The sequence below is a fragment of the Cryptomeria japonica genome, chromosome 2, assembly GCF_030272615.1.
Source record: "Cryptomeria japonica chromosome 2, Sugi_1.0, whole genome shotgun sequence".
NCBI lineage: Eukaryota > Viridiplantae > Streptophyta > Pinopsida > Cupressales > Cupressaceae > Cryptomeria > Cryptomeria japonica.
In genome coordinates this window covers 152,088,885-152,103,083 of record NC_081406.1, presented here as the reverse complement: position 1 = coordinate 152,103,083, position 14,199 = coordinate 152,088,885, and the positions used below count along the sequence as shown (strand labels likewise).

The window sequence follows — 14,199 nt, the reverse complement described above, 5'->3', positions numbered from 1 at the left end:
GAAGGCACCCTTCTCCACTTGATTTTCTCTTTTGATGTTGTTGATGAGAGGAATGTGGTTGCTCAAACCAACAACATGATGTTAGAATGAAGATGGATTAGATATAAGGAATGACAACATGAGGATAGGATATATGAATAATGAATGATAAAATGGACAGAATGATGATATCATATGAAGAGATGATGAAAATGAGAGAAGAGGCCTCAATTTATAGATTTTTCATGAGGAGAACCAATGGCCAAGATTTAATGACAAATGGAGGGTTAGGATTTAATGGGAGTGTGGTCCAAGATTTGAAGACTTAGTCTTGTGACAAGTGTCACAAGTAGAAGTGGGGTGTAAGGGTAAGTGTGCTCACACATTTGTGAGCACACATGGGGAAACTCATGAAAGGGACATGTAAGAGATAGGTTGACTTGGAAAGTCACATGTTGAAAAGGTATAGGGATTGTGAAATTGACATGTCTGTGACATGTGTAAGAGGTAGAGTGGCTATGAGGTGACTTTTCATGCTCACACATGTGTGAGCAAGAGGAGGGTAAGGACACTTGTCACATGAAGACAAGTTTAGATCTTGATCCATGTAGATAGATTCAAGGGTTAGGATTGAGTGTGCAAGGCTTCTTACTTGGATGCTTTAACCGGTGCTGAAACTACTGGTTCTAGCCCTATTGTTTCTTTAGGCAATAGGCTCTACTCAAAAAGTGTGCCTCTAAACAAGGCATAAACTTACTTCCCTACGGGCTGCTGCGACATGGATCTACTGAATTAACGGATTCTTCGACTGTAACTTGAATGGAGAGAACTGGGACTGGGGTTTAATCCGCTCTAGATGAATCTGCTATCTCAAGCTCGAGAGTCGGGGGATAATCTGTTACTTAGTCAACTGGATCAGGGTCAATAGTTCGAATGGGCTTTGCTACTGATGCCTGAGAAAGGCATGCTGGGTCAAGGTCATTAGCTCAGTGAACCAACCGGATAAACAACTGAAGGATCGAAAATTGGGACTAACACTCCTAGATTAACAGGCGCATCCTTAGTTGATGGATCAACTCCAATGGGTTCTTCAACGGGGTTTGGTTCAACCCTTTTCTTATTGGGTGGATTCACTTAAATAGGGACTGGGGCTTCTTGGGCAACCGTCGTATCTGGGGCTGGGCCTGGGTGATCCGCGATTGGATCTTAGGGGAATGCCGGGTCTGTAATAGGAGGATCTGATTATGGATAAACTCAACCTGCTACCATTGGATGATATAGTGAGACTGAAGCTATGGATATGGATTCGCTGGTGGTTCTCGGTTAGTTGCGAGTGCCTTTGCTGGTGGTTATGGATCAACGAGTGAGGATGCAACCTCAGATGCTACTGATAGTGATGGCTCTTTGACTGGATCGAATGAGTCAAGAGAAAAGGGGGGTAAACTACTGGGTCAACAACTGGATCTGCTGGAACTACTACTGACTCGGCCCTTGCTACAGTCTCTACCACCCCGACTGCCCCATATAATTGTAGGGCCTCTTGTGCTTATGCTTGTTCTGACGCTGGCGGTGGTGCAACTGAAACTACTGGTTCGGAATCAACTGAAGGGACTGGAACTGCGACTGATGAATCGACTGCCCTTACCGTTGCTTCCTCCCCTTGGTCTATGCGTGCGTCTTTCCCAAGGTCTCTCTTGCTCAATGTATGGCTCTCAAATGAGAGGGATGCTTACGTAAGCCAATTGGCCCTACAATTCTATGGTGGTCCCTAGTGAAGGGGACGATAGGCTGCCTGGGAAAGGGGTTTACTATGGTGAAGTGCCCACTGGAAAAGCGTTAATGAGGGTTAATCATGTAATTGAGTAAGTATTAATTAATTGATTTAGTAGGAGGATTTGTGGGATAAGGTTAAGTTTAATTAAATAAATATATTTAATTAATTAATTTAGGCGAGGGATAAAGATGAAGGCTAAACTTAATTAAATAAATAATTTATTTGATTAAGGGTGAGGGGTAAAGATAAAAGAATAGTTAAATAAATAATAAATATTTATTTAATTGGCTAGAATGGGGTAAAGTCAAGTGTGATCAGGTATGGACAAATTTAGGTGTCTACACTAACTAGTCATATCTCTCAACCTTGCCTATATAAGCAAGGTTTCATATGTACATTTTGGACTCTTGCATAAACATGTTCATTAATCACATTTGATATTATACATTATTGGTAAATTTATGCTATTGCTTTCCTCTCTCAAGTCAAAAGATATGTTGGTCTGTAGGTGATCTTGAGAGCATGATTTCTTGAGTGATTCTAAAAAAGTGTCAGAGCTTCTGGTCTCATATTTCCTTTTCAAATTTGAGAGTGGTTTATGCATGATATTTTTCTAGATTACAAATCTTGGTTGATCTTGAAATTTGAGGATACTCTTCTCTTGTATTATACAATGATCCAAAAAATTAAAAAACCTGATAAAAATATCAAATTTTGGAAGATACTTTTTTGTGGCTTTGTATTTGCATGTTCATTTTGGAGCTAATTGGTGCAAACTTGACCTCACCATTGAGTTCAAGGTGTCTAAGGAAATCAAAATTTCCATTTGTTTTGTTCAAATTAGATATGTGAGACAAAATCTACAAAAGTTTAAAATTTGGAGATGGTTGCCAAATCTATAAGATAACTATAATTTTGGAGTATTTTTTGTCAAAACAAATCATGCAATCATGTCTACAATGGCCAAATGCTAAGATTCACTATCAAAATCATCAAATTTGGAGCATTTTTCTTTGAGCTCTCAATTTTTTTTGACCACCCACTTTAATATCATATGAATGATCATACAATCACTATGTAGTTCATCATTATAAAACAATACAATCACAAAATAATAAAAAAGATTCTATTGTTCTTAAAATAATTTTTCAAAAAAAATTGTAGACTAGTACCCGTGTAGATTTGCATAGGGTATCCCATAATTGTGAGCTAGTGTTAGGCTACCATGCGGTGCAACCCCGCTAGTTGTAGGACTTACCACCAATAGTGTATGAGCTCCCATTTCTAGTAGGAAAAAATATTTTGGCAAAGACTTACTAATGAATTGAAGATATAGAAAGAATATTTTAGATTTTCCATGAATATAATACTATTGCATATTGTCTATAAAAGTTGATTCAAAGAAAATCAAGAGGCATCAAGAAGATTTTGTCTAGGTTTCATCGTCAAAATAATATTCCATTGATCAAATGTATATTTTTCACAAGTTGATATTGATGTCAACATGATGTCATTACGTTAGTCCACCCAGCTAGCCTCCCAGTAGTATAATGTGGAGCATTCTAGTGACCCAACTAATGTACCTCACATAGACAAACTACGAACCAGAGATCCAACACTTATAACTTTCTTTGTACAAATAGTTGTAACCTGAAAAATTGGTAGAATGATACTTGACATACTACATAGATTGATTCCATAACCACACACCCAAATCATGCAAGGTAGAAGAATGTGGCACACAGTCACAAGGAACTAGACTGCTATGTACTTAGACAAATTCCCTCAAGCAACAAATCAAAGTACTAAACTCAAACACCATAACTTATTGACACCTAGAAAATGCAAACTTCAACCAAGACAACTGCAACATATAAACAAGTTGAGAATAAAGTAAACCAATACATACCATTTTATTTGGACTAGTATAATGTTACCAGGAGATTATCCAAATTATACTCTACATCTTTGAATAATGCCACAACTACTCTCAAACATCTTCAACACAAAAACACACTATTTGATATAGCAATGATCTCCACACATACTCCAATTATCTCCTTACTGACAATACATACTATCAGACATCAAGTTGACTTCAATGACAACAAATATTGCCAACAAACCCTTGACTCTTGCAAGGGGAACTACACCTTGATCCCTCCAATGGCTACAATCCTTGAGACTCTACTTTTCTGTAGGATTTTTTCAATGAAAGTCTTTCATGGTAATAAATGTTACATATTATTTGCTAAGATTTTCCAAGATTTTAAAAAAATTTCTAGTGATGTCTATAAATTCACCATTAAAATTAATATTTTACATAAAAGTAGGTTTTTACAAGGTTTTTAAGGGATTTTTATTAAATTTATCATTGGATATATCTGCAGTAGAAATTAGAGGAGAGCCTTAAGTGCATAGATTGAAGCTTTAATTTATTAATTACAAGAAGAATTGCATGATGTAGGGGCAAATAACACATTTTGAGAGGACTTTTGGCAGGGTCTTTATTTGTCTATGAGATAAATGGTCATTTAATTCTATAATGGAACCTTATAATTGACGTTGACAAGCAATTTTATGATGTAGATGATGAATGTTGGTTTATTAACTAGGTGATATAAAAGATAGAAATAATTAAATAACAAAAGGTTCACAGTGCAATACCTATGGTAGGTACATCAATGATTATGTTGGAAGTTGCTCTAGTCTCTAAAAAATACATGTATAGTCATGTTTTATAATGATGGAGGATGACACCACCTAGAAGTTGTTATGCTCTTGAGCCTACATAGTTACTTGACCTAGAACTAGTATTTGGAGGGTGGTTTGTAATCTTTTATTTTAAGGAGATGTCTAATTTTATGGTGGTTATAGTTAATCTATTATAGCTTTGGTTAGTACACCATTATCCATAATTTTATCTGTTAGTAGGTTCAATTTATGCTATTATATTTTGGTATTTGGTACTCTTATGTACTAATTTTTAATGGGTTTATCTATATTACATGTATGTGTTTGTTATTGATATAGTAGGGATATGGACCTTAATAAATCCCTCATACAATATTTTAAAAATAGGTTCAAGTTGATAGAAAAGTTTGTCCTTAGTAAAGGAAGTATGTTGACACTATTTTACAATAATTTGGAAGTATCTTATACAGGAGTATAAGATACTAAGTATCTTATACAGGAGTATAAGATACTAAGTATCTTATACAGGAGTATAAGATACTAAGTATCTTATACAGGAGTATAAGATACTAAGTATTCCTCTACCTATTGATGTTAGGATTTTTTTGGAGTAATACTACTAATAGTAGGGTTGTAGGTAATGTGATGTATATAATGACTTGTACTAGGTAGTGAGGTTCTAAGTATGTTTATGTTTAACCCTAGTAGAGAGCATTGCAATTATGTGAAAATGGAAAATACAATATTTATAGGGGATTATATTTGGGTTAAGCTATTGGACATACAAGGTTTTATTTAAATAGGAGGAGATCAACCAATGGCTATGCATTCACTCTATTTGATGTTGGTAATTGGATGAATAAGAGGTAACCTATATTTTTTGTTTCCACTACATAAGTAGAGTACATGCCTACAACACATGCTTGCAAGGAAGGTATGAGATATTGGACTTGAGTGTAGGTAGGTGAAGATTAGTTATGATAGTTAAAATGTTATCCATTTGGAAAAGAATCTAATGTGACATGCTCATTATAAGCATATAAAAGCTGGGTATCACTTTTTTTACAAGATGGTTGAAGATGATTTCAAGGGTTTAGACATATAAGGTTGCTATTTTAGAGAATATTGTATATTTTCTCACTATGCGAGTGAGCATTATGAATTTTTTATTGGAGCAAAGTGGCTATGTTCTCTTCACTCTATATTACTTATTAAATTAAAATTATGTTCTTTAATATGTCTTTTCAATGTTAATATCAAGTGGGAGAATGTTAGGATTAGTTGTAATAAATATTCACGTAGATAGACCTTAAAAAATGAATGATCCCCAAACATCATGCATGGGTAAACAAGATATCCATATGAGGACAATGACATCATCATCATCATCATCTGTTGCAAGGTGTGCGCCCTTGGTCTTCTTGTGTTGTGCAGTGCAACGCTCAGGTTTGTGACATGGCTTAACCGCCTCCTATGGATTCTATAAGTCTAGTGGTTGTATCAGGCATTAACAAGTCAATCTTTTGGTGCAACGACAACCACACTTGTAACAAGTGGTATCAGAGCTTGGTCATAGGTTCAAACCCCTTCCTTGTGATGGGGGGGATTGTTGCAAGGTGTGTGTCCTTGGTCTCCTTGTGTTGTGCAGCGCAACGCTTGGGTTTGTGGCATGGCTTAACTGCCTCATGTGGATTCTATAAGTCTAGTGGTTGTATCGGGCATTAACAGGTTGATCTTTTGGTGCAACAACAACCGCACTTGTAACACCAACATCATCATCATCATCATCATCATCATAGATACTTGAAATATCATTGCAATAGGGAATTGAATGGGGGTTATAGTTGAAAGGTCAATAATGGGATTTACAAAACCTCTTATTTGATTCTTAGTCATGTAAAATTAACTTCTACATCATGGAGCACTTGGGAGTCACTTTTTCTCATCATTTAGAATCTTTCATAATTAATTATTGCATACATGTGTAATTGGTTCCTATGGATTGCTTGACAATTACATTATGCCAGCTTGAGTAGTGGAGGTCAAAGATGATTGTGACAATTTCTATTTTTGGATATTGTATTTATGACATATCTAGAACGCTGGATTTTTACATGTGGATTTGGGCCAATGGCTACTTTTTGATAGATTCACTTGTGGTTTCTAATTTTCCAAACTCTATATATTGGAGGCATAAGATAGAATTGTTATGTTGATTTACAAGTTTGAGGAAGTTTGTTCCATTAGATTATTAGTAGATTAAATAGATAATTGATTGTATTGTTGTGTTATCCTTGTTGAGATTAATATAATATTGGTGCTCTATTTGTTGGTGGAGATTTCTCCAAAGGGCTTCTCCACATAAATAATATATTATCTTTGTGTTGCTAATTTTATTCATCACTGGCTATATTTTTATTTCATGATTTATCAAATGCATGTTTATGGGATTTGATTACTATTTTTAAAAAAAACATTGTCTTTTTCACCTCTAGTTTCTTAACACTATATTGTGAGGATCTATATTAGGAAAGATCCATGGCATGTTAAAGCATCAATATTTTTTTTCATGATTTCTAGTTATAATTATAGTCATCTTTAGTTCAAAAGTTAATTTCATTGTTACCAAAACAGTCGATGTTAATCATAAGTTAGAAGTTAATTTGTATAATTTGTGTTGAAGGATCCTCATTCTTGGAACTACTTCTCAAATATTTTTTTTTATATTCATAAATTGGCCTTAAGTGACTTTTCTAAAACCCTTTAATTCTCTCATTGGCATATAATTGTGTAGATTATTGAATCATTTAATATTAGATCATTATGATTAAAATCTTTTCTATTCATCTATTATTTCTTATTTATTTTGAATGAGCTAGCCTTATAAAGATAGATTGATCTCTTCCATATTACATGAATTGTGCTCTAATAAAAAAAAAATTTAATTCATAACTTTTGTACAATTTTTTATGAGACAAGTGAGGGAGTTGACTAATTCTAGGTATATTACCCCTTTTTTAATTTTTTCCTTTAATTCTAGTACTCTTTGCTTCGAATAAGACAATTTCATTAGACAGTATGTGTGATAATTATTCAATGTGACAATTTAGGAAAAAGGTAGAGTAATTTAGTGATTCTTGATAACATTATAATTTTGCAAAACGTATGCAGTTATCAACAAGTGGAGGATGAATGTTTCTCCAAATTAATTAGGGAATGTTGAACAAAAATGGTCTTTTTCTTATAAATGAGAATGTGACAATATAGTGAGATGATCTAATAATTAAGTGATAGTTAATAGCATCATAAGATCAAAAAATCTAGATAGTTCTCAACAAATGAAGGATACGATGGCAATAGTTCTCTAATTCTAATGTAATGGGTGTCATTATTTCTTTTATAGGAGTTGGTGCTAAAATAGCTCCTCAACCAATAGTTATTTTCTATTGTTGCATTCTTTGCAAAAGAACTTTTTGTTTTTCTTGTTGATGTTGCATCACATTTACCATTCTTTTATGGATCCATATATATCTAGAGGTCTTCAAAGTAGTAAAATTTGATTATTTTATCATAATTGTTGTAAATGTCACAAACTTTTATCCTATAGTTCTTTGTCAAAAAATTTGCGTCTCTTTTCTCTCTTTTATTATGGATTAGTGCATGCAATAATTTACTTAGCTACATATCTATAAGCTTATCATTTAAATGTCACGGAACTTAATAAACATGTTTCATTTTGGATGCACTGATATAAGCTACTACACTTTATGTGACAAGTGTACCTTTCACAATAATGCATACTAACTTTTGTATGTAAAACATGAAACGCAATGACATAATTATGTGTTGTATGCTATTAACTCTTGCATGATTATTTACTTAACCTTTTCCACTTTTATTACTCTTCATCAAAACTTTTCACATGGAGTTATTTCTCTTTGATGACCTTTACAAGATTTGAATTTCAGCTAAAACATCTTTATTTTCATGTATTAATTAGTCCTTGTTTTCATCTTTTTAATTTATTTTAAGAAACATATATTAATATTGAAAATAATTTTTAAACACTTGCAAATATCATTTTCACATCATTAAGAAAAAAAAACATAAATAACTTTTTAATAGATCAGTTAATTTTTCTACCATATTTACATTTTTTTTAAATATTTAAAAAATTAATTTTAACCACTTTTTTAACTCCTTTACAAGTTGAAAGATTCACTAAGAATGCTAGAAAATTCTCATTATAATTATATTTTGTGACATTTAACAAAATTTTCATTATAATTATATTTTGTGATATTTAAGATTATTGAATCCAATAGGAACAAATTTTGAAGGGTCATCGTATTTCAATATTAATTTTAAGAATAATTTAACCCCATTCATTACTATTGATTGGAGTCTCGGTCTCCATTTTACAATTAAGAGTATATCTCTCCTATATCTCATCTATATCTTCTAGATATCAATTACAATATATATATATATATATACAATTCCCAAGATAAGATCTATCTCCTAAAATAGACTAAAGATCTATTTCTATACCACAGATCTTATTGTTTCATTTATTATCAAACTCTTGATATTCAGAATAAAAAAATGAAATGCAACTCTGTAATGAAAATGGTGAAATCAAAGAGGTAGCAAAAGAATAACACCGCATTCTTGAAAAGATAAGAATACAAACCCTAAAAAATACTTAGTTAACATCTTCATTGATTTGAGAGATATGCATGATGGGCATATCTGAAGATAAGTTAAGCTATTCATTAGTACGTTGGAACTTGGGAAGCTTGTCTTTATAGTAGAAATGGAAGAGACGCTGTTAGATGGTGTGATTTTCCTCCTGACCATTACTGCAATATTTGGTTAGAAGTGCTTTACACATTACCAGTTTGTTAGGACAATAACTCCATTCTTATGACCATCCTTGGCCAGTATGACATCACTTGTTGGAATTGGAGCCATTTGCTCAGCAAATTTTGACAATTCACTTAAGTCTACTGAAATCAAGCAGTACATCTGACAGTTCTTAAGGGACTCCATTTTCAGCATTTTTCTGAAATCAAGGTTCTGGTAAAAGTGTTCGAAATGGCTATAAAAACACAATTATATGATTCTTACAATTCATTGCTGCATATGAGTCAGAAGATTTACTGGACTCGAGCAAATGAAATTATAAAAACCAGTACTTACGTCTATCAATCTATTAGAGAATAGACACTAATGAATGAAATATCAAATGCTTCTATTGAAGAACCAACTAATTACTTTCATTATAACATATAATCTCAATGAAGGTACATAAACTGTATCTATGTATGTACAACCGGATTTACTTGTGGTAAAAACTAATGTACTATTCTGATTTGACAATTACTTGAAACAAATCTGAACACTCTTCACTGCCAGATATCAAGGCTCAACCTCACCAACTTACATTTGTGTGTTTCTGTGATTATGACTGGTCATTTGTTGTTTGTAAACTTTGCATCGGTAAGTCCTCCAAATCAGATACTGAAAATCCCATCTTTTTTTTCCCAGTTTTATCAGCAACTGGATAAAAATTCATCTGGTATGGGTTGTAGGACTGGTATTTATAGACTGGGTTGTAAGAGAACTAGATAAAATAGGTCTACTTTCCTGCTCTTTCACTTGTATGTGAATGGAATTATTTGAAAATGCCTGTGGATTTGGATGAATCAATCTTTGTTTCAGATTTTAGGTTTTCCCAGATAGATTCATAAATCCTTAATGGAGTTTGAACCATGATGGGTGTCTCTGGTTGATGGCTGGAACGAGGGTGTTTCCCCAACACAGTAGCTGACGAACCCCAAACTGAAATATTCTCAATATATGAAGGCCATGGACTACTGCTACAACTAGTAGTACCAGTTTTAGTATTGTTCATCCACCAAGCCTCTCTGGAATCTTGCATATTCATGTGACCAACAAGCTTAGAGACCTTTTTAGTCGAGGATGGGACTTGGGTTCCATTATTAGAGAAAGTGGGTGTATCATGCTCTAATCCAAAGCTGATTACAGAGGAGCTTAGCTCAGTTTGGATTGGAATGGGAAGGGAGAAGCCAGAAGTTATGGAGTGTAGAGAGCCATGAGAGTTGATCAAAGTAGTAGTAGCAGTACTGTTATTAGTGTTGTGCTTGTTCTTCCTTCTACCTGCCCCTACAGGAACATTTCTCAGAGTTCCTCCAGCAGTCCAATACCTTTGGCAATTCTTACAAAAATGCCTGGGTTGGTTGACATTGTAGTTGTTGTAATAACAGAACTTGGTCTCCAAACTGTCACATCTTGGACATGGGAGAAGCTTGTCAGGTTTTTTGGGCATCACCTTATCAGGAATACTGCCTGAGCTGCTCTTTTTCCCATTTGCTGATTCACTTGTCTCAGTTTCCTCAACATTTTCCTTTGCCTTCTTTGCTTGGGACTCACAATCACTGTTCTCAAATGAGACTCCCTGATCATCCTCAGTGGGTATGGAGGATTCATCATTTGTTTCCTGTGAACATAAAAAAATCTCATGCTTGTTAGCTCAGAATCAATGAACCCATAATGAATAAATGAAACAAATTTAATCAACTTGAGAATTTGAATACTGTAGTATCCATGGGATAAAGCAAGATAAATACAGATATGCAAAATCTAATATATGAATAACTTTCTCTTGTACCTTATCTACAATTTGTATAAACTGCATCACTCTCAACAATTAAAAGAACACAGCTTTATAATTTTATTACATAATTTAATAGCTTTACTGACCATCTATATGCTATCTAGATTGATTTTCCGCTATTCTATTGCTGATCTAACTGTTGCCTAAGAAGAAAGCTGTGTCCATCTAGATTTTTAGAGTCTTATTGAATGTTTTCTCATACAGAATCTCAATGAACTTGCTCTCCACAAAGGCAATCCAAATGAAATTGAACAGGAAGGCTTCAAAACTCAAGATAGCATGTTAACATTCACATGGTGGTGGTCAATGTTTATAATATTCGACTGAGCAGGGCTCTGTATGTTCATTACCATTTCTATCAATGCTGTTAAAGTATAACTATAAGAACACTGGTTATCTGATTATCCCTAACAATGACATCCGATGATACACCTATCCACAATATTTTAACTTAAGGCTGCAAGATATTGCAGGAAAAAGAAGGCAAAAGCTGATCTTAATAAGGAAAACTATCTAGCTTTATCTTGAATGGCAGGTGTCAAGAAAGAGAAGTCTGCTACGGTTACCCACAACAAAACTTGTGCAGAGAAACATCATAAAAGCATTCAACAGTGTAAAATTTGGAAGAAGATAAACAACAATACTTATGACAACAATTTGCTAGATGGGTTTGAATACGTTCCAATTTTCAATACTAATTACCTTCAAATATCAAGAAGCAACTACCAGAGAAGAATATTGGGTTGTAGGCTATTGATAACCACGTGAACATGAAATAGCAAGGTGTACCAAGCCAGTGGAAAAGTTCTTCCTATGCAGGTTCAATATTTGGAAAACTCAGAACAATTTTTGAGAATAACTCAAGTTATAATCTTGTGTCACTCTCTTTCAATTCAAGGTCTAGGTTTTTGAAACCTAAATCTGAATACCCATTTGAGGGTTAATGTAAGTTTTGAAACCTGTTCTTCTTATTACTCTTCTGAGAGGCATTAAAGTCTTAGAAAAACTGAGTTGTTAGCAATGAAAAGATAAAATCTATGAACAGTTGAAGCTAGGGAATCTTACTCTATCTGAGACATCGATTGGATTTGGAGGATCATGACACACAGGAATGGTTGTTCCAAATAATTTGAAGGGCAGATCCAAACACTTTGCTTTCGCTTGCACCTCCACAGTTTCAATTTGAGCCTCCCTACAAGATTTGCTCAAATCTTGGGACATTAGTACCTTCTTTTTCCCTTGTATATTGATGCTGGATGATGGCAAACAAAGAAGAATATTGGAATACTGTTGCTATAATGGGCAGTGCAAGCAATATCAGAAGAAGCTCATAATCCTATCAACATCAACAAACACAAAGATTTTGATGGAAAGGGATTGATTGTTGTATAAAAGGGTGGCAAAAGTTGAAATTTTGAATCTGACTAACATGAATCAGTAGGGACCCACATGCACGTGCTTCCATTCCCTTCCAGCGTTTATGCTCTTAAACTATGATATTTGTTTATCATTCCAATGCAGAAAGGAAAAATTAAAGCTGCCACCAATGATCTGTATAGTATTCTGCATTGAAATATCAAAATGGGTGCTCATTCTACCACTCCCTTGTATTCATCATGCTTCTCTATCCAAGATTTGGCTTGTTTTTAAAATCAGAGTACTCTGAGTATAATAATAATTGTGTAATGTATGATCTTCATGTCAGGATGCCTTTTAGCTTTTGGCTTTTCTTCTTTACTTTATCCTAACTTTCCAAATAATTAACTAAGCCACTTTTTGCCTTTTCATATTCTTTTTGAGAAGAAAAATCCTCTACTCAAAGCTTCCGTGCCCTTGTATTGAAGTTAGAGAACTTGGAATATATGAATTCTTCTTTTAGGCATTTGAAACCTAAGCCTCCTTTCATAGCCTATATTCCTTTTGCCCCCACAACATCATTGAATTTATTCCTTGTCTTCGAAAGCAGTGTATTTTCCTCCAACTCTAGTGTTTTTGGCTCCCACAACATCATTGAATTTATTCCATGCTTTATCATAAGCCTCCCTAATCAATTAAGATCAGATTCTTTTTTCATTTCATTTAAGTTCAAAGAATTAAAGCTGTCATCTTTAGCATTTTAAATATGCTTCTTTTGTCAATGGGTCTTTGGTTTATGGTAAAGTTGAATGGTTTCAAAGGAGTCCATCAAGGATCAAGCCTTGTTGAGTGCAAGGCTCTGGTGTCATAAAGGATGAGGCCGGGATTGTGCCCTGGATGAATTCGGTGTAATGAATATGCCTCGGTCTCCTTTTCTCTTAGCCGAAGTGGTTTCAGCCTATAGGCTCATGCTCTGGTATTGGATGGCTAAAACAACAGATGTATTCACAGGCTTCATGTCCTTGCTAGACTATCTACTTGCAAGATATGAACCTCCATCAAGAAAAAAAAATACTCCTTTTTACTTTAAAATAAAAAAAGCTAGTCACAACCTTCAATTAATCCATAAACCTCTCTAATCGATTAAGATCAGATTCTTTTCATCACACCTAAGCTCAAAGAACTAAAGCTTCCAACTTTAACATTTTAAATATACTCCTTTTTATTTTAAAATAATAAAAAGTTAGTCATAACCTTCAATTAGTCCATGAGACTTTTATTCTCCTTGAAGCTTTTAAATAACTCAATGTTGTTATTTTTCTTCAACTACGATCAATTTCAATGCATTTTAAACCCTAAAAGTGGGCAAGAAGACCTAAAGTTATGCTTATAAAGGCTATATCCCTTAAAATACAAACAAGCACACAGGTAAAGCTCTCTTAATCAATAATAACCTAACATGGATCCCAACATTAAATAAAGGCTTGACCTAAGAAACACCAATGGCTTTCATTAGAGTAAAAAAAAGTAAACTTCATCAGTGCAAGTTAAGGGGAATGTTTGTCATTGTACTTTAACCAACATCAAAGGCAATGACAATATTCATCTTTATGGAAAGCAATCACATTTTTGCTTATAAACTATGCTAAAAGTATATTATTTTATATTCACCCATGTTATTAAACTCATAATGGGT

The 14,199-nt window shown here is 33.8% G+C and overlaps 1 protein-coding gene across 1 annotated transcript; it reads right to left on the bottom strand.

Annotated features, from left to right (window-relative positions):
* Positions 1 to 9,680: 9,680 nt before the first annotated feature.
* Positions 9,681 to 12,540, bottom strand: LOC131071327 (cyclic dof factor 1). The gene is made up of 2 exons (XM_058007117.1): positions 12,213 to 12,540; positions 9,681 to 10,970 (listed from the first exon to the last, which is right to left on the bottom strand). Exons 1-2 carry the CDS (start codon positions 12,366 to 12,368, stop codon positions 10,125 to 10,127), a joined length of 1,002 nt encoding a protein of 333 aa, XP_057863100.1. The 5' UTR covers positions 12,369 to 12,540; the 3' UTR covers positions 9,681 to 10,124.
* Positions 12,541 to 14,199: the final 1,659 nt, after the last annotated feature.